Consider the following 21,903-nt stretch of genomic DNA (forward strand, 5'->3'; position numbering starts at 1 on the left):
AGATCCAAACTAAAAGTCCAGACAAACTAACGCAAATTAAAGGTCCAGACAAAATTTGTCATCCCGAACGAAAATCAAGATAAACTATCTCAAACTGAAGGTCTTGATAGATTGACCTGAACAATAGGTCAAGATAAGCTGATACAAAATGAAAGTCAAGACAGTTGAATCCAAACTAAAGGTCAAGATGAGTAAATCTAAACTGAAAATCAGTTTGAGTTGAAGCTTTTGATACTGAACAGAAGCTTTTGTTCTTTAAATGTGTAATATATTTAAAAAACAATAATATTTTTTATGTTTAAAAAACAGTCCATGGACTTATCCCATCTACAAAAATTTTATGAACATTTTGATTATGTAACTTTTCCAATAGAGAACTTTTTAACCATGCAGACTTTTTTTTTCTAGTCCATGTGAATCAGGATCAAACCCTCTGAAGGGGCCAAAGTTGACATGTTATAAGATCGATACCTAAACTCTAAGACCAAACATTCACTTATCTAAATCCGACTTCTACAAAACCATGAGAGGAAGTTATTTCTAATCAATGTCTGAAACTCCAAAACTATTTCCTATTAAACTGGATAATCTAAATGAAGAACCTCGAACAACTAGAAGAGTAAGCATTTCCTTGAAAACCACGTCCATCAAATGAACATGTGATCCCACCAGGGAGTTCGAAGCTTGACAACCCCCAATAAATGAGAAATATTCGTACAGAAAAATAAAAAGACTAATTCTAAATGGGCTGACTGAGAGTCCCTTGGAAACTTATGACCGGAGCAAGATGCATTCTTCAAAACCACAAAGAATGATTCAGTAGTGTTTGTTCAATAAGTTCACATGATAGATAGTCGAATGCATTCAATCCTTTATTTAAATCACTACATAAGAAGGGAGTCACTGTCCTCCATATCATTTGTCTAACCTCCATCAACAATTACAATTACAATTACAACGGGCTTCTGTTGGCATCTTTGTATATAAGATACCGTGTTCTTGTTTTCCCTAGGGCAGCATACCTGATAACAGCACATTGTATCATTCAACATGTTGTAAATCGAAATGAAAGTTACATATAATGTAACAAATAATCTTTAAGAATGTAGTCAGTAATATATAATAGTATAATTTACCACTGTGGGATGAATGGTGCCATCCAAATGACATCACCAGCCTGAACTGGGTACCTATTCACAGAAAAAACAATCAATGAAAAAAAAAATCACCAATGTAAAGTCACAGCTTTTAATGATATGAACTAAATATAATGTAACAAATCGATCTTAGAAAAATCATAAACAATAGAATATTCCAACGTAACTCACTGAAGAACACGGCCAAAAATCTAACCCATAATCTGGCAGACACCACATAGAACAAAATAGAATGTTTAATGCTCTCAACTAGGGATCTGAGTGGGACAGTTTGGGACCAACGGGCTTATGTTTTTGTCTATCCGGCACGAAATTTTGGTACCCTATAATATTTCATAATACATGGAACAAGGCCAGTCAACTCTATTTATTAATGTAACATTAAGTTTAACATTAGATATGGTTAAATCGTAGAATAAAACTCACATTAAGGTATATTTTACAAATATATATTTCAAAACAAATAATATCTTATAATATCATGCTACGAGAAATATTATTTATTAAATCAATTAAAAATTTACTATTAATGTATAATTGTTCAAAAATCTTAAGTTTTGGAAGAATATTAGGATGTCAAACTAGATTGGGAAGAGCCAAAACGTAGCTCAAAACTGTCCACAGAATACAATAAATATAATTTCTAAAATCTGAATCCATCAAAATAAATAAATAGGCCAATTGAATTCAAATAGGCCATTATATAGCCAACATGGGGTCAAGATCTCAAGTTCAACTCAAAAGCTCAAGTGATTAGATAGGCATAGCACGAAGTAATAGATTTTGCCATATAACAGTCAGACACACTACTAGGCCAAGTTAAACTCATCTTTTGCAGTACCCAATTAAGTTTGATGGAAACAAAAAGTGCCACTATCTAGAACTTCATGCGACATTCAGACCATTTTTGACAGGTTAGGTCTAGAACTCTTACCAGCTATCACCCAAACGATAAATGCCTTGCCCTTCCAATAGCAGCAAGCCGTGCTGGTTATAATGGACCTCCTGCAAAAGCCACAACATTAGTGAAAGTGTAAAAAAGTCTTTTAACTTTGGTTAAAAGACGAACTAACTCACTAACTCCCTCCTGGACTTGTGTATGAATAACTAGGAGAGGTGTACCATACATCATAACATCAAGAAGAAAATGTCACCACTGACTTCAAAAACAACTTCATGGAAGAGTGCTTGTATTAAAGATGTTTGTACTCTTACTTTTTTATCTGTTTGATAAATGTAAGAAGAATAGGTTTTGAATAGCATAACATCACATTAAATAGTACTGTGAGTGATAAAATTGAGCCTCATTGTCAAGTGAAGTAGACTAGTTTTTCAAGTGATAACGCGTTAAGTTCAATTATACAAGTTTCAATCATGACTTCACATGAAAAAACTAAATTTGTATTTGATGATTGAAAAAATTGGAACTTGAAATAATCGGTTAAATAAGAAGTATACATCAACCAAACCAAATTATTGCCAAGCCGATTAAATCAGAAGCCTAACATAAAACTGTTACTGAACACTAAAGTTTAGACCATAATCTCCGTATATTTGGCGTGTCTTAAAGAATGATTGCATATTTGCATGACTAGACTATAACTTTACATTATTATAATTCATATCATAGTTATATCATTTGGGCCATGACTTGCAACAGAAGTTGAAATCACAAAAAATGAAGATAAAATGAGCACCAAGAATTATATGGTTTTTCCATTATGAGCTACACCCACACGCAGGTGAAAGAAGGATCACACCAGAAAGAATATAGTAATTACAATCACTTTCCACTTGTTAGGAGAAAACAACCATCACTCTATCAATAGTGATAGAGTAAAGCCACCTACAAATTTCCTCTAGAAGAGCTACACAAGGTAAGAGATTGGATAAAATAGAGATGATACCCAACATCATTCCATCCATAGACTTGGACACAAATTAAAAGACTAGAATCTGACCAGGATGGTCATCTATTTGCTTCTTGCCAATCATTTGTTTAGCTACTACCCAGGACTTGTTCAACATTTCTCCCATTTCAAGACTCTGATTTGTAATCAGGTCATTTTGAATCATGTCTTCACGCTTTCAGCCTTGATATTCATTCCACACTAGTCACCTTTCCACTATTTATGTTTTCTGAGGATCTACACCATGTCAACATTTACAAGCTTAGTCAAACATGTATTTATATTTTCGATTGACCATTTGAGGATCTACACCATGCCTACATTTACAAGCTTAGTCAAACATGTACTCTATTCTTGTATGAATCTTTGGCATGTCCACTTTTCCATCTTCCACTACTACATGAACAAAATAAAATTGAACCCCTATGTTTATACCTAGAATGAAAAGTCAGATTCCTCAACATGCAAGGCACTCACCAGCATAGAAAAGAGAAATCTCATTTGTGTCCAGTCTCCTCCAATAGCCTTTGTATCCAAATTGCTTTCTTGCAAGCTTGTGCAGTCACCATATATTCCATTCATGTGGTAGATGATGAGCAGATAAAATATATGTGTATTCATGCATTAGTTTAGACCATTTTTATTCATTTGTGCATTATTGGACTAATTTCATCATGTATTATCTTGTTTCGGATTATACATTTGGGTTTATGCGTTGTATGTGTAAACAGGTCTGAAGGGAGTTAGTTAGATTTAAAACAGTGTGTTCCATAGGTGTCTGGTGGATTTTTCCACAACCTATGGATTTGAATTCAAAAGTGCAGGATTCAAAACAGCATATTCCAAAGGTGCCTGGTGTATCTTTCCACGACATGTGGATTTTGCTTCAAAAGATCAAGACTAAAGTTTGATGAGGATGACCAGGATGTTCAATCTATTTCAGAGGTGTTTCTAGATGAGAAGTTGCTAGTCATTAATACTTTGCCATGGGTTGCAGACTTTGCCAATTTTAAAGAAGTGACCTCGTCATTTCACAAACAAAGCTACTATCAACAACGACAACAATCCACCGCTTCCACCACCAGTAATTTTGTGAGTTCTATCCCTTCTATTCTTAGTTATTTTGTTTATGTTGATGACAACATAAACACCTAAGCTTGGGAGGGTCAATTGCATGTCATTTTGTTTGCATGTCATTCTATTGTTGCATTTGCATAGCATACTCATCATCTTGACTCAAGTTTAAGTTTATTCGATGATTTTTTGTGAAGCACATTGGGGATAATTGTTGGGAAACTTCACACACTACACAAGAATTTTTGACACTTGACACTTAAGGAAGAAGATTTTTGGGTGGTAGACTTAAAAGTTTCTTTTTAAGTTTTTAAGGTGACACTCACTGCATTTGATTACTAAAGTAATGTTTGTCAAGCTCACATAAAAAAGAAAAAAGAAAAAAATATGGGAGAATAATAGTAATAATGAGTGGAAGATCGGATGTGGCAAAGAGGCCACCCTTTGAGGTTGTTACTGGGAAAAGAGGCACTCCTTTGAGACCGGATGTGGCAAGTGCAAAGTATTTGAGTGGAAGATCATGCTTAATTGGCAGGTAAGTGTCTTCTAGACTAGAAACCTAAGAAGAAATCTTTTACTGAGAAAAATTAAAGTTCAAAGATTATCTTCCTTAATGTCTCGTGCCTTACATCAATTACTCAATTGCACTTAGGGATTCAACAAATGTGGAATGTGTGCTTCTAGAATATCATTGGTTGAATTTGGATTTGAGATAAGATGATGACTCATCATTCTATTAAATTTTCTTTGCTTGAGGACAAGCAAAAGTCTAAGCTTGGGAGAATTTGATGAGCAAATAAAATATATGTGTATTCAAGCATTAGTTTAGGCCATTTTTATTCATTTGTGCATTATTGAACTTATTTCATCATGCATTATCTTGTTTCAGATCATACATTTGGGTTTGTACATTGTATGTGTAAATAGGTCTGGAAGGAGTTAGTTAGATTCAAAACAGCGTGTTCCATAGGTGCCTAGTGGATTTTTCCACAACATGTGGATTTGACTTCAAAAGTGCATGATTCGAAATAGCACTGTTCCACATGTGGCATGTGGATTTTTCCACAACCTATGGATTTTTCAGCAAGAAATCTTAAGATGACGTGGACTGACAAGCATTTAAAGGAAAAGGAAAATAAAAGAAAGAGAAAGAGGGGGGGGGGGGGAAACAGTTAAGGGAGAGAAGTAACCACCTCAGCAAGTGGACAGAACATGGAAAAGATAAAAGGGAGAGGATCGTTCACGAAAACCACCTCAGCTTCCATTAGTTTTAGTTTTTTTTTTTTCATTATGCATAACTAATTTTCCTTTTTATTAGAGGATTGATGTAAGACTCTGAATTATAGGTTCTACTCTTCACATTTAATGTTTTGTTAATGTTATTTATCTCAATGCTCTGTTTATGGTTTTATTGTTTATTCTATGAGCAATTTTATCAATTGGAAAATTGGGAATTGTTTACGATTATAAATAAGATAGGTTAGGTTATGTCACAATTGGGAAATTGGGCATACCTAATTATTTTGCAATAGAGATGATTATTGATTTTTCATGATTCTATTGAATTTTTGTAAACTGGCCTAAGGGATTAGGGATTCGAATTCAATGAATAGATTTTACCTACTAAGGAATTAGGGGTAAAACAGCTCTGAGTAAACTCAAGTGGATGATTACATTGCTTGCATCAATTGAAAAGGAGTAGGATTCTAGAGGAAGGGGTACGAAATCAATCCTCTAACAGTTCTTAAATTGATTAAAGTTTTTGTTATAATTTTTTGCTTGCAATTCTATTGAATCTCATTTACTCAAAATTACGTAAATTAGGAATCTAGTATTCAACAAGTCAATCCAAGAAGACGATATTTCATTATTACGTTAACGATTGGTCCACTTGTCAAACATTTATCAGTAGATAAGGCTATCACAATATATAATTTTTATAACTAGCTTACAATTCATCCTACAAGAATTAACAAATAGCCTAATGTGGATTATCTTGTGCTAAATCTCCTGCAAAACCTAAATCAACATAACCCTTGACCATAAAATTTGACCCATTGTAACATAATGCAGCATGTGAGGTTTCATAGATACATCTCAAGATCCTTTCTAAAGGACTTCAATGCTCTTACCAAGATTACTGATGTATTGACTAATTTTGATCAATGTCTTGCCTTTTATGAATCATGGCAAATATTAGGCTTCCCACTGTTAATTCTTATGATACTTGAGACATTTCCATCATTTTGAATCAATGTTGGGACAAATGCTTGAGAATAATTTGTTATTAATAAGTGGGCTAGAGATTGATTTGCTATCCTGCATATTGAGTCAGCTCAATATTTTCTTCTAAGAAAGCAACTTTTCTGACTTTTCCATCTCTACAAATTCTGCATCCCTAAAGCTATTTTGTAGGTTCCAAGTTCTTTCATAGCAAACTCCTTAGCCAACTTTCCCTTAAATTGTCGGACTTACTCTTTATTAGGACCTATCATGTCATCCACATAAAATGGCAAAAGAATTAAATTATCATTGTCAAAACTATTGTAATTTTCATAATGGCCTGAAGTGAGTATTATGGATCCTAGCCTTATTATGAAGGAATCAAATCCCTTTCACTTACATCTTACACTTATTTTGGACCACACAGAAATTTGGTTTCTTCAAGCACATACTAATGCAAAATGTTTGGCTCCTCCTAGGGCCATGTTCAGTTATTCTCATACGTCAAAGTGAATATGTGCTTACTTTTGGCAATTCATCTTCCAAACTTCAATCTACTCTACTTACAACACAATTCACACAAAAGATATTTACCCGGTTAAGCCCATACAGGAGATAAAATAACAATCTTGAAACCTCATTGTGATATATCATCCGGTTTGTTATGATGATACTCTTGAAGTTCTGGGCTGGATATTGCAAGAAAAATGCATCCACTAACCACCTCTTCCCTTTTGTCTCCCAGAAGCATGTATAATTTTTTTGCAATACTTTGTGCTTCCAATACAATTTGGTACCTCTAACAACCTTAAATATGGGTCTAGCACCCAAGGTCTATCCAATAAACGAAAGGTTCTCCGAGTCATTTATATGATGTCCCCCTCATTTTGTATAAAGAGTGTCCTTATACATTTTCAATTTCACGATACCAATACCAATAATTTATATAGCAAGAGCAACTATTAACATATAATGAGGTAGGCTCATAAGTGCAAAACTAGTCTTGACATTGTGTCATGTGTCACATTGCTATTGAATTCATTATCTAAACATCAAAAAGTTGGTTTCTTTCTTTAGAACTGACTAATAATATACTATACAAGAATTCATCATCACCAAAGGCACTAGAAACACACATATTGAGAAGTTGTTGTTTTGGAACGTAATATTCATTTTGCTTTTGTGCCAACAACCTTCCTGAAGATTTGTGTACCTTCACATGCCACAATGGTAGCATTTGTAGTTTTTTCTTTGTGAATTTGATCTACTTTGATTTAAGCTCCCACCAGAGCCTTGTACCATAGATCTACTCCTTGTCACAATAGTGCCTCCATCCACTTTGAACTTTATAATTTTTCGTCCTAGATCTTTCTACAGAATTCTTCATCCAAAATTATATTTGCAACGTAATCAAAATTAAGATGATTGCAAATATTATTCTTTATTATGTTGAAGACAATTTCATAATACAAATTAGATAGCTTTTAAATAAAAGTTTCACTTGTTCATCTTCTACCATGAAATCTTAAGTAATAAGTTGGGAAAGTAATGTACTCAGATTGTTGATGGGCTTTAGTACTACTGTAGTTTCATTCATTTAAAGGGTGTAAAGTCTCCTTTCTAAGACTATCCTATTGTAAAGTGATTTTAACTCGTATAGTTTGGTGAGAGCATCCCAAATCTCTTTTGTTGTCCCAAATTAGCAACAATATTGTCACTCATCTCCTTCCATTTTTGAATAGTCATTGTTGTAAATCTTCCTTCAAATGCTGATAAGCAACTACCCTTAAAATTGCTTTTATTTTCAATTTCTACAATGAGAAATTCTCAATATAAAATTTTCATAACAGTATTGACCACTATATATTATACAATTATAATGGCTTCTATTTTTTAACTACGAATAGCACCCACAACTAGAATTGTATTAGGAACCTTATTGAGATCTTACATTAATTAGAGATGAGACTACCTTAGTCCGTGTCAAGCTTGAGCAGTCCTCGTCTTAAAAGCTAATTTTATGAGATTAAGTAGGTTTTAAACCCGAATTCTAGGATCATACAAACACTATACTAAATCACATCTTTCTACACTCTACATGTCTAATGCTAGGCTTGAAGGGGTGTTATTATTGGACCACCCATATTTATCTACGTTTTAGACTTTCAGCCCTAGACATGAGAGAATATGTAGAGATCCCACATCAAGGTCATCAATGAAAGAAATGGTAAAGTTACGCAACTTCACCATGTAAACATATGATAGCCACCTATGACAACACCATAGCAAGCCTCTCTTAACAATTTGCCATTAGTGGAGGTATCTTAACAATTTGCCCGTAGTGGAGGGGTCCAAAAATCACGTTGCAGAATCATGATGACACTAATGGGGTTATTTAACAACATTGTAACACATTGACTAGAAATATAGCTAATGTAACCCTTGTAAGATTTACACAATAATTATCTCGCAAGCTGGTTTTTTAAGGATGAGTTTCGCTAGCTCAAATTCTAAGAGACGTCACTATTGGGAAATTTCAAATCACAATTTGGCTTGCGAAAAAAAGTACGGATGAGTAAGAATAAAGATAAAATGAACACCAAGGGTTATGTGATTCTCTCACTATATGCTACACCCATACACAAGTGAAAGGGATCACACTAGAAACAATATAGTTGTTTCAATCACTCTCAACTTGTGAGGAAAAAACAATTATCACTAACTAAATAGAAGTAAAACATCTCTAAGTATCACTCATTAAATAAAACCTATAAAGAAAAGTTACACCAGAGAAGAGACTGGATGAAATGAGGATCATATAAAACATCATTCAAGTCTCCCTTAAATAAGCTTCAAGAATGACCATTTATCACAAATTAAAGTTGGATAGGATCTGCCCAAGGATAGTCATTCAGTTGCTTCTTGAACATTTATTTACCTAAGAACCATAGATTTGTCCTACAAAAAAGAGGCAACTTGCTACCACTTCCCCATTGAAGAGACCCAAATTATTAATGCAGCTCTAACGCATACATACACAACACATCCACATCAGTATGGTACTGGCAGAGAGACAAATTACCTTCACATTAAGAAATTCTCCAGGTTGAAAATCCATTATCTGCAGTCATCAGTTCATCAGTAACATTTACAGAAATTTACCGGAAACCATGATCATATGAAAACTGTATAATGCAATGAATAACAGACTGAGCCAAAAGAATAAGTACATGAGAGATTTGAACATACATGGATATTGAAGTCATATGCCAAAGATGTTGGAATAAGCTTCCGCAGTTCAAAAATCTGACAAAGCATACAGAGAGAATCAAAAACTTAATATACAGTGAGCAAAAGTTCAAAAACCTAAGATAGATAAAGAGAGTAAGAGAGTAAGAGAAAAATAAAAGAAAAATGTACAGAGAATAAGGTTATGAGAATATAAATCTGGCAGAGATATAAGATTATGAGAATATAAATCTGGCAGAGCCGGTTAGATACTCTCTCATCAACTTACATTTTGTACAGAACACAAAAGTAAAAGTAGAAAGATACAATGTTTTTAAGCCTTTGAATGATTACTGCATCTTTTAATAAATATTACTCAAGGCATCCGTAGATGCCTAACAAAAAATTACTCCATAAAAACTTACTTAGATTCCAGAGGGAGGGGGAGAGATCTGAAATTCCTCGTTTATTTATGTTGGAAACAGAGCATACAAGGGAGGAATGGTGAGGAGAGAGAGAAGAGAGAAGCAAGTAGAGAGAAGGTAGAGAGAGAGAGGGGTCGAGAGTTCTTGCCCAACATAAAGACTCTTTTATAGAAAAACTTTGAAACCTGTAACTTGTTGAACCGATTTTCAAGTGACCGGTTACCTAGAGTCTAAGTCATCTGGTGACGTGGTCTGTACTTGAACATTGTGTGTTTTTACCCTTCAGTCTATTACCCAGTTATGAGTAAAATTACTGTGTCACAGGTAAAAATATTTTACTGTCCTCTTTTGGAGACTACCGTAGAAATTAAGTCTTCGGGATCTTCCTCAAGTATTTGGTCTGAGTCTTCGTTGTCAGAAGGGAAAGAAGATCCAGGAGTTCCTTGTCCGTGGCTTCCTGTTTCTTCATAAATTTCTCTATATATCCTTTCTTTTTCAAATCTTTTAACCAGTATCGGACTGGCTTCTATAGGGAAAGGATGAAATTTGTTTCCCATAAACTTTTTCCAGTATATTTTGGTGTTTATGGTTTCTTTTAAAAGGATATACTCTGTATTATCCTTTCTGGAGAAATTCCAATTTGACCTTTCAACGTAAGCTTTCCAAAGTTGGTACTGGTATAGCTTTTCTTTGTTGAGTGATAAACCTTTCAAGAGACCGTGTTCTAGATGGACATGGGCCTCTGGATTTGATTCTGTGAATAGTTTTATGACATGTGTTGCCACACTATCAGGGGTTGTGGCGCTTTTTGGGGAGGAGGTGATTTGTAAACAGATATTGGTCATATATTCTGCCTGTATTTCATTTACTACCAAGTTTATCTCCTGGGTTAGAGAGTTGAATTTTTCGGTAGGTGGGATAAGAAGTGTTTGGAGACATCCTGCCTCTAATAATAGTGAAGGACATATGACTATGTCTCTATATAATTGATTTTTAAAGGTTTTTAAATCAATTTGAGCCTTTCTAAAAATGAATTTTATTTGGCATGTGCATTTTGTGGTTACTGTTTTGCAATAGTCCGAAGACTCTTGGCATGGTGTTTTTGTGTCAAAGTAAGTCTGGGGTTTTACAAATAATCCATTGTAATTTTGTGTTTCTGCATGAACTTCAAACAAGAACTCTTGTATGACTTCGAATTTTGCAAGGAAAATGTTTGGGTTCATTTGTGGTGAGAAGCTACAAGAGGCAGCATAGGTATGTGTTTGGGTTCTTGTTTCAAATGTCAACTCTGTTTTTATTTATTCTTCATCAATGGTTTCCAGCTTTAAAGCCATTTGGGCTTCTTCTAAAGAATTAAAGCCTTTGTAAGTAGACCAAAATTGGTCTTGTTTTGCCTCAGAGAGGTCTTTGAAGGAAGTATAAACTCCTTTATTTGGCCCTGTAATTAGGGCATAATGTGTGAATCCTTTCTCAGAGGGAGAGGCTGGTGAAGTTAATAAAACTCCTTTGTTGTCTGTATTGCAGAAATTGTATAGTGCACTAATGATGCTTTGTTTCACCTTAGTGACTTGATGTTCATTTTGAACTGTATATTTTGGAATATTCCATATGTTGTCAATTAAAACATTTAATTTGACATTTGTATTGTCTCTACCAGGATAATGGTAGGTATTTGTGAGTATTGGCAATTCTTGTTTGCCATACTTTGTGTATTGTTCCCCCACAAAGGGGGACTTGACTGGTTTAGGACCTGAAGGCCCTTTCTTTGTGTTTTGTATAAATTCCATTTTGGAATATTTGTACCTGCAATATAAAAGCAAACGGGTTAAGCAATAAAATGTCTAAGCCTTTGTAGGTGTTGTTCTAAAACCATGATGTTGCCCTTGTACGAGGCAAGTGTAAAAGCATATTGGAAAGGATTGTGTGGGAATAGTTCATTTCTTCTTTGCCTTAGTTTGGCTAACTTTCTTTTAAACCTTTTTATTTGTCTAGATATTTCGATGGCAGGACTAGGACTAAAGACAGGACTAATCCCTCTTGGCTGTAATGGTTGTATTCTGACCCTGACCTGGAATCCAGGAGGGATTTCAGGATCTTCGATGTGTAACATATTCATGTATATGATTGTATAGAAAACTCTTTGAGTCTTACTTTTGTATGATATACCTGGAAAGGATATCAGCAAACATATTGTCAGATCCTTTAATATGTTCAAAATTTATAATTTTTCCGGAATTTATATAGTCTCTAAAAAGTAACCATCGTCTGTGAAGTTTTTTGTCATTATTTATTTGGTTTTTTCCATAAGAAACAATTGCTTCACAATCAGTTCTAATGGTTATTTCTGGTTTATTTATCAGAAATAATTTAAATGCCTCTAAAGCGTGTATAATTGCATTGACTTTGTAGTCAGTGCTGGTTTGGTAAACCTGTGGTTTAAAAGTATATTTTCCAGAAGCATATCTGCATATTTGTTCATTATCTTTTGACAGATATTTATTTTTCTTCTTTTTTAGGATAGCTCTCCATTCTGATTCACATTCATCACATTCAACTACTAAGTAATCTGAATCTAATGGTAATTGTAAAGTAGGTAATTTATTTACCTCTTGTTTTATATCCTGAACCAATTTTATATCTTTAGAATTAAACATTCTTTCTCCTTTTAAAGAAGTTTTATTGTATAAAGGGGCAGTGTATTTTCCCAGGTCTGGGATAAAACATCTAGCATAATTTAAAAGCCCTAAAAAAGATCTTAGGGTTTTTATGTCTTCCATTTTATCAGGAAAATCTTGGATTTTCTTAGAAATGTGAGGTTGAAGTTTTATGGTGCCATTACCTATTTCTGTCCCAAGGAATTCTATGAAATTTTTACAAATTTCCATTTTTCCTTTTGATATAATTAAGCCATATCTTTCAAGTTTGTCTAATACTTGTTTCAAATGGAGATAATGATCTTCTTTTGTTTTGGAAAAAACAAGTATATCGTCTATATAGACACATGTAAAAGTTTTGCAGTCATTGAAAATGTTATCCATTTTTCTTTGAAAAAAATGCAGGAGCATTTTTAAGACCAAAAGGCATTACATGCCATTCGTATAATCCTTCAGAATAGGAGAAAGTTGTCCATTTTATAGATTCTGGTTCCATTTTTACTTGGTGGAATCCACTTTTGAGGTCAAATTTTGAAAACCATTTAGCATTTTGAAAACGATTTATAAGAATTTCTTTAGACGGAATTGTATATCCATCTTCAACTGTATTATCATTTAAACGTTTATAATTGTAAACCATTCTAGATTTACCTCTTTTTTGTTCGGAAGATTTATTTACTATGAAAGCAGGACTCCTGTGAGGACTTTCACTTGAAGCTATTACTTTTAGTTTCAGAAGATGGTCAATATGCATTCGACATTCTTGCTAGTCCCAATTATTGAACTGTATATCTTTAGTTTTTATAATTAAATCGGGGTTGATTATGTTTAATTTATAAGTAACAGGATCACGATCCCAAAATTTGGTAGGATCTTCTCCTATTATACTAGTTTTATTTAACCTATCCAAAATCTGTTGGATATTGTCAAAAGTGATTGTTTTGGATATTTTTATGGATGAAAAAAAGTCCATAGTGTCATCTGGATAGTGATCTATGAATTCTAAATTTTCTTCCATACAACCACATTTTTCTGAGGATTTGGGGTTTGTACATGAACATTCATCAGAGGATTGTCCTATATAGCTGTCTCCACTAATTATGGGTGACATTTGTGTCTTATCACTAATAATGACATAATCTTTGTTTATAGTGATAGTTCTATTATGGCCTAAAATGAAATCAAGACCAATAATCATGCTTTGTTTTGAAGGGACTAAATTTTCTACACGCATGGTTTTTAGATGTATTTTTTGGCCAAATAGGTCACAATTTGTACTAAATTGAAGAGAAATATTGTTTATTTCTTCGTCGTTTATCATTACTGCTCCAGACATAGTTCTTGTTTTTTGTATATGTTTACTTTTAGTAATCATATATGAAGGTACTTTTGTTTTACAGACGACTGTCTCAGAACATCCTGCTAAAGAAGAAATCATACAGGCCCTCTAACATTTGAACCAAGAACCCAAACACATACCTATGCTGCCTCTTGTAGCTTCTCACCACAAATGAACCCAAACATTTTCCTTGCAAAATTCGAAGTCATACAAGAGTTCTTGTTTGAAGTTCATGCAGAAACACAAAATTACAATGGATTATTTGTAAAACCCCAGACTTACTTTGACACAAAAACACCATGCCAAGAGTCTTCGGACTATTGCAAAACAGTAACCACAAAATGCACATGCCAAATAAAATTCATTTTTAGAAAGGCTCAAATTGATTTAAAAACCTTTAAAAATCAATTATATAGAGACATAGTCATATGTCCTTCACTATTATTAGAGGCAGGATGTCTCCAAACACTTCTTATCCCACCTACCGAAAAATTCAACTCTCTAACCCAGGAGATAAACTTGGTAGTAAATGAAATACAGGCAGAATATATGACCAATATCTGTTTACAAATCACCTCCTCCCCAAAAAGCGCCACAACCCCTGATAGTGTGGCAACACATGTCATAAAACTATTCACAGAATCAAATCCAGAGGCCCATGTCCATCTAGAACACGGTCTCTTGAAAGGTTTATCACTCAACAAAGAAAAGCTATACCAGTACCAACTTTGGAAAGCTTACGTTGAAAGGTCAAATTGGAATTTCTCCAGAAAGGATAATACAGAGTATATCCTTTTAAAAGAAACCATAAACACCAAAATATACTGGAAAAAGTTTATGGGAAACAAATTTCATCCTTTCCCTATAGAAGCCAGTCCGATACTGGTTAAAAGATTTGAAAAAGAAAGGATATATAGAGAAATTTATGAAGAAACAGGAAGCCACGGACAAGGAACTCCTGGATCTTCTTTCCCTTCTGACAACGAAGACTCAGACCAAATACTTGAGGAAGATCCCGAAGACTTAATTTCTACGGTAGTCTCCAAAAGAGGACAGTAAAATATTTTTACCTGTGACACAGTAATTTTACTCATAACTGGGTAATAGACTGAAGGGTAAAAACACACAATGTTCAAGTACAGACCACGTCACCAGATGACTTAGACTCTAGGTAACCGGTCACTTGAAAATCGGTTCAACAAGTTACAGGTTTCAAAGTTTTTCTATAAAAGAGTCTTTATGTTGGGCAAGAACTCTCGACCCCTCTCTCTCTCTACCTTCTCTCTACTTGCTTCTCTCTTCTCTCTCTCCTCACCATTCCTCCCTTGTATGCTCTGTTTCCAACATAAATAAACGAGGAATTTCAGATCTCTCCCCCCTCCCTCTGGAATCTAAGTAAGTTTTTATGGAGTAATTTTTTGTTAGGCATCTACGGATGCCTTGAGTAATATTTATTAAAAGATGCAGTAATCATTCAAAGGCTTAAAAACATTGTATCTTTCTACTTTTACTTTTGTGTTCTGTACAAGATGTAAGTTTATGAGAGAGTATCTAACCGGCTCTGCAAGATTTATATTCTCATAATCTTATATCTCTGCCAGATTTATATTCTCATAACCTTATTCTCTGTACATTTTTCTTTTATTTTTCTCTTACTCTCTTACTCAGACCTGATTATATAGAATAAACCTCAACACACGAGGAATTCTGATATATCACAATAGTTTAAAATCATATATTAACTTGTATTAGTTGCTAAACATGGACAGTCAGAAAGTTATCTGAATTGATAAGTGTAACACATCCAGAAAAAGACGATTGCATGTTTCAGAGTAATGAACACACCTACATTAATGATCAGTGACATGAACCCAAAACATGTAAGTATTGCCCCATGCAATGACGTTAATAGACATAACAGTGTCATAAATGTTCTTTTATGAACTATCATCCTAAATTGGAAAATATACTCCCTGTTTCAAGCCAAGAAAAAGAAGATAAAATAAAGCAAACTGCTTTTCAGAATATTGGAGTCAACTTACCTCGCCAGGAGTTTCAAGGAGTGGATGCTTATCAGTTGAACCAACCAATGGCTCTGGGATATGATTAGCCAGTGGAGAATATCTGAAAGATTATAGACATTTTTCATACTCAAGTCATGAGAGTACTCGTGACAGCTCACTATTTGAATGTACACAAAAAATATATATTGTGCATCCTATACCAATTTATATGGCGACAACTTATAAAGAATCTTGAATATAAAATGGATTGATACATATAAATTGCAGGTGGGGAAGTAAAAAGTACAAACCTTCGTTCAAATACCACAATAGTACCAAGTGCATCAGATTCAATTGAATGTTCAAAATTTGGAGGAAAATAAGCATATGAATCCACCTGGAGTTAAAGCCATGATATGAAAATTTTTATAGCCTTCATAGAAGATATAGTGATTATCTAAACTTTCATAAAGATGGTATAAAAGCTAGTAGCCAGACAAAAACATGACTAAAAGAAAGACACTGCAAATGTAATCGGTTTACTTTCACTAATTACATAGCTAAGCAGTGTGCACATAAAACTATGGTCATCATAAGTATCACAAGTGAGGGAAATATGAATTTCTAAGATTACTTCCTATAACCAGAAAACTGGAAAATAAGAGGATTCACCAAAGGAGCGAAACTTGCAATAGAGTGACAAAAAGAAATAATATCATAAACTGCAATCAACTTAAGCATTCATTCCTTCTGTTTTCCTTTTTGTCATATAATATTCCTATGATGATTATTAAAGCATAAAGTTCTCTAGCAATGAAAAATAGTAATGGCAGATTATAAGAAAATAAAATTTTGAAGCAACAGCAATCACCTTTTATTTTTATATAAAAACATTCCAAGGATTGTATCTTGAATTTAAGTCCAATTTCAATGCCCCTGAATCTTCTATTGTATAAATAGCACACTTATATAATGAGTTGAATCTAAGAAAAATGTCACCAAAAAGTTAGAAGAAAAACAGTAATAAGAATACATCATGCATAATATACTTCCTGAAGCTAACATGATTAACATGGAAGTCCTACAAGTGCATAAATACTGGTAGAGGGAAACGATAAGTGAAAACATTTCGTTCTTGCATGTGGTTTATGAGTAGCCGTAGTTCAAAAACAGCCTTCTGCTTGTGTTTGCATTGAGTGACAACAGGTGTATCATTACACCTTGAGAAGCAGTTTCTCATGATAATTTCCGAAGGGTACTAGTGCATTGAGGAGGGTACAAGTTTACAATAAGAGTGGCATGTACAGCTTTCTGGTGCATTTGGCAGCAGAGGAATGTCCAAATTTTCAAGGGTTTCTCTCTTCCCTTGATATTTTTATAGGATGAGATAGTGCCTACATCTTTCCTTTGGTGCACTTTACTTGAGATTTTTTCAAGGCAACTGTAACTAGTGATAGGAGAAGAGATTGAAAGTGCCGTTTAATTTTTTTGGCAAACTTGGCCCACTGTTATCGTCAACTGTTTCTTTTAAGGAGGATATTTCATTCTCCTCCAGATTCTTTTTCCTTTCTAATAATGTTTTCTTCTTTTATTACTTTAGGAAAAGAGATGACAGTAATTTAAGAAACATATTAACCAAACCTGAAATTTGTATCAAATATCAATTTCTAACAGTACTCAAAATTGGTGATCATACTGACAGAAACATTCACAATAATAATTGTAGACTTATTACCTGAAGTAGTTGGCTAACACCAGTGGCATTAGTGATTGTGACAGTTCCTTGGAGCACAAAGATAAATCTACACATAAATAGTTGGAGTGTCATGGACAAGAAATTGAGGAGGGGTAGAGTGCAGAAACTGAAAAGGTGAAATAGCATGTTTACAACCTCTCCACACCAGGCAGGGGTAGTCCTGATCTTGAATTATCTAGAAAAGGGACAAAGCAAGTATCAAAGGCGTACCAGAAAATTCAGTTTCAGGGAAAACTGACAACGGCAACATATATAAAACATTAAACGTCACAAATTAAATGCCCATTGGAGTTAATAAGGGAAAGTGTAAAGGTAGACTTGGAGGATATGATTGAAATTGTAACCCAATATCACTTTGATCTTTAAAAAGAAAAGCAAATAAGATATTGCCAAACATTAAAAGTTAGGCTGAACCAAAAGACCAGTCGCATATTTATTTTGGAGGTTGGTTCCAAGACAATGAAACAAACGGGAACCAGACACAATGGCACAGAATCATGAAAGGAAGATATTTTGTTAAGGAACAGAACAACTTACAAGCCATTCCCAGGCTTTGTAGAGTTCAAGTATGTTAAAGCAGTTGACGAGCAGCATTGGACCAGAGAAATTTTACTTTGGATTATACAGAGAGAATCCTCTGTGAGGGATGAACCCAGATTTTCTGAGGTGCAATTAACCATACAGGGTAATTTTTCTTTCATTATCTTTCTTGGGGTTCAATATTTTCCATGCCACACTTCTTTTTTCAATAATGTTGATCTAATGTTAGGAGGCTTGTAAATAGCCCATATAATTTGGATACCGAAGAAAGGAATAAAGTGGCATCCAAATGATGCATAATTGTATAGGAGAAGATAATGGCATCAAAAAATTAGTATATCGGCAAATATATGTAGTGTAGATGACTAAAATAATTGTTGATTCACAAATGCTGAAGCAGCAATATCATCTAATGACAATATACCCAGGCAACTTGGTAAATATAATAGATTCAGTGAAATAAGTCATAATCAAACCTTTCAACTTAGCTAGGTACATTAAAAAGTGTGAACCCATTTCTGGTGAAATTAAATATGCCCCAGTTGTGTCGCTCCTGTCAAAGAAATTTAAAGTTACTACACAACAAGAGGGCAATGAAGAGGCTTAAAATCATAATTAAAACAAATGAAGAGAGTCAGGAATACCAATCAGGCAATGGGCCATATACATGACTTTCTGGTGATATCAAAGCATGAGTAGTCTTGTAAACACTGCGTGTGAATCCAGGTAAATCTGCAAACAAAAGCAAGTAAACTCAGTCCAATGCAAATTCACTGCAAAGTTCTTTTCATGAAAATAGTCCAAGACTTAAAGAGCAAAAGAAACTTTAAGATCAAAATACCCTTTACATATAGTTCCTTATAATTAACATATATATCACAACTCAAGAAAGAACTATAATAATCAAGCCTGGTCGTCAAGTGTCACACTTCACCTCTCAAGCCAGTTCTTTCAGCAACCAAAATAATAATATCATAATAATTAGAAATCCACATCTTAGGAAAAGCCATGAGTCCAAAACTTTGTGAACTTCTTGAGTTAACAAAGCATAGAAGCCTGCTGCTACAAACTGTACGGCCTCATATGTTTTATTTTATTATGCATCAAAAACTTTCTATAAAGCATTTATATAATTTCTTTGCAAATATAATGATCTTGTCTTTCCAAGAAAGACCCTATATTGACATAGACACAAAACACTCGTCTATTAAAAAAATCAAGGGAAATCTAATCAGCAACCACCAGCAGTCTTTGTTTGCTTCCTGCTCCATTAAACAATTTACATCACCATAATAATATCCCTCTTTTAAGATACGAAAGAAAAATAGTATAACAAAAACATTTGACTAACCTATAAGGTGAACAGGAGAGAGAGTGGGATTGTCGACTTTCCAATAAAGAGGCTTTGATTTCGCTTCCGTACTAAGTCCAGAAGGAGCAGAGCAATACCCTTCTTCAGAAAATGCATGCTTAAACAAGCCTGAAGAATCAACAAAAACAAAATAAGTCATTCCCTACACTCTTCAACCACCAAAACTCCTCCTTCCAACAACCAAGAAAACCAACAAAAATTAAAAATTTTACAGCACAGTATATATATTAGGGTGTTTGTTGCCGCCTTGTTTTTTTTTTTTTCGTTCAGCGGCCAAACAGAGTACAGAACAAAATTGAGAGAGAAGAGAGTACCCAAAATAAAGAGAAGCGCAAAGATGCTCCTCATTCTCAGATGAGAAATGGAGAAGTGTTTGGACTGAGAACAGTGGCTCAGATGAAAGTGTGGGTGTGGATGAGTGTGTCACGGACTTAAAGGAGCACTTAACAAAGATTCCTTAAGACCTACAAATACAATGAACGCTGATACCATGATGGCACTACAATAATTGCAATATGGAATCTGCCATGGCCCATGAAAATACTCTATTCAAATCTTTTATATTTATTTTTTCTATGCCACCTTTCTATATCCTTTTAATTTTATTTAGGTTACAAAACTTTCTCTAGTCCATCCACGGATGCAATGTATACGTGAAATCGAAGACGGAGATCACTTGTGTTTGTATTTGCTAATCTGAAAAAATAAATACACCTTGTGTGGGATTGTATGATTTTTACTCTCCTCCTTCATGAGAAGAAAGACAAGAAAAACCAATGTGGTAGACTGTATATGTATCTTGCTTAAGCTAAAAATATTGCATGTGTGTGTTATTATTTAGAGTGATGATATAGTTATATTTATATATCTATAAATAGTTTAAATTTATTCTTAAAATAATGAGTCTTATCAAATAAAATTAAATTAAGATTTTTAAATAGGCTTTATGATCCAAATATATTTTGATTATCTATATAAGTAATATTATTTGCTAAACATAACCATATGAAAGAAAACAAAAACAAAAACAAAAAACTATTAAAATAATGACAATAAAATAAATAAATAATAAAAATTTAATAAAATTTAGAAAAATGGTAATAACAAAATTAAGTTTTATAAAATAATGATTATAATATAATAATATAAAAAACTATTAAATTACAAAAAAATATCAATAATTGTAAAAATATTAAGACTAAATTAAAAATATTAATATATATATATATATATATGTATGATATAGATATTATATTTTTTATTCTCTTTTATTAGTATCAAATATTTTGTTTTGTGATGATACATATTAGGTTTTCCTTTTCTCCTTATATTGGGATTTTGTACTTTATATTGAAAAATTTATAATAAATCAGGGGCAAGCTCTCTGAGTTATTTTGTGTACGCGGTCTTCATTCTCATATTATACATCTCTAACATGCTATCAAATTTAAATTATCTTTCACATTTTCTCTTTTTTTGTTGATTTCCTACAACGACGACTCTTACTTCATCCTCTGGTACTCCCACAAACCTCGTGAACCTTGACCCATATTCTGATCATCTCACAAATCCCGCAAATCCCATATTTCTTCACCCCGGTGAGAATCCTGCTCTTGTCTTGGTATTTGATAACAATTATTCGCAATGGCAACATGGTATGCTCGTTGTGTTGGAAACCAAAAACAATTATTGTTTTGTTATTGACACCCTTCCATGTCCACCCCTTAATGATCCCTTGCATGAAACTTGGAAACGATGTAACAAAATGGTAATTCGGTGGCTCACTCGCTCAATGAGACCCACAACAATATATTATGCGGATAGAGTTTGCGTTTGATATATGGACTAATCTTCTTCAATGTTCTCTCATGGTGATAAATTTTGCATTGTCGATTTACAGGAAGAAATTAAGAGCTACCCACAAGGTGATTCCACCATTTCCCAATATTACACACGACTTCACATCCTTTGGAAAAATTCATTTTGTATCGCACGATTCTTGTATGTACTTGTGTTTCTCTTTGCACATGTTACTTGATTTCTAAGATCAAAAAAGAGCATGAATGATGATTGTGTCATCAAATTTCTTAGTGGACTGAATGATGAATTCTCTCATGTTCGGTCCCAAATTATGCTTATAGAGCCTATGCATATTCTGGTGAAAATTTTCTTTTTGATTCTTCAACAAGAACGTGAATTTAATGTTACTTTTCATTATAATT

At 33.6% G+C, this 21,903-nt stretch overlaps 1 protein-coding gene across 2 annotated transcripts; it reads right to left on the reverse strand.

Annotated features, from left to right (window-relative positions):
* Positions 1-606: 606 nt before the first annotated feature.
* On the reverse strand, positions 607-20,218 carry LOC114177293 ((S)-ureidoglycine aminohydrolase). 2 transcript variants are annotated; one of them, XM_028062573.1, is made up of 13 exons: positions 19,996-20,218; positions 19,661-19,789; positions 18,954-19,041; positions 18,786-18,862; positions 17,905-17,944; positions 17,749-17,815; positions 16,325-16,410; positions 16,053-16,134; positions 9,614-9,670; positions 9,447-9,485; positions 2,092-2,162; positions 1,137-1,190; positions 607-1,022 (listed from the first exon to the last, which is right to left on the reverse strand). In XM_028062573.1, the coding sequence occupies exons 1-13, from the start codon at positions 20,027-20,029 to the stop codon at positions 953-955; spliced, it is 894 nt and encodes a 297-aa protein (XP_027918374.1). In that variant the 5' UTR covers positions 20,030-20,218; the 3' UTR covers positions 607-952. The 2 variants fall into 2 exon arrangements, with proteins under 2 accessions (XP_027918374.1, XP_027918375.1); XM_028062574.1 differs by lacking the exons at positions 9,447-9,485; positions 9,614-9,670.
* Between the last annotated feature and the right edge of the window lie 1,685 nt (positions 20,219-21,903).

This window comes from Vigna unguiculata, chromosome 3 (genome assembly GCF_004118075.2).
Source record: "Vigna unguiculata cultivar IT97K-499-35 chromosome 3, ASM411807v1, whole genome shotgun sequence".
In the NCBI taxonomy this organism is placed as follows: domain Eukaryota; kingdom Viridiplantae; phylum Streptophyta; class Magnoliopsida; order Fabales; family Fabaceae; genus Vigna; species Vigna unguiculata.

Excerpts from the sequence above, each read along its gene's own strand:
- LOC114177293 (XM_028062573.1), bottom strand. The coding sequence starts at position 20,029 with ATGAGGAGCATCTTTGCGCTTCTCTTTATTTTGG. Across the intron at positions 18,863-18,953 it reads TATGGCCCATTGCCTGATTG|GAGCGACACAACTGGGGCAT; the intron begins GTATTCCTGACT and ends TTTCTTTGACAG. Across the intron at positions 9,671-16,052 it reads TCCTTGAAACTCCTGGCGAG|ATTTTTGAACTGCGGAAGCT; the intron begins GTAAGTTGACTC and ends ATGCTTTGTCAG.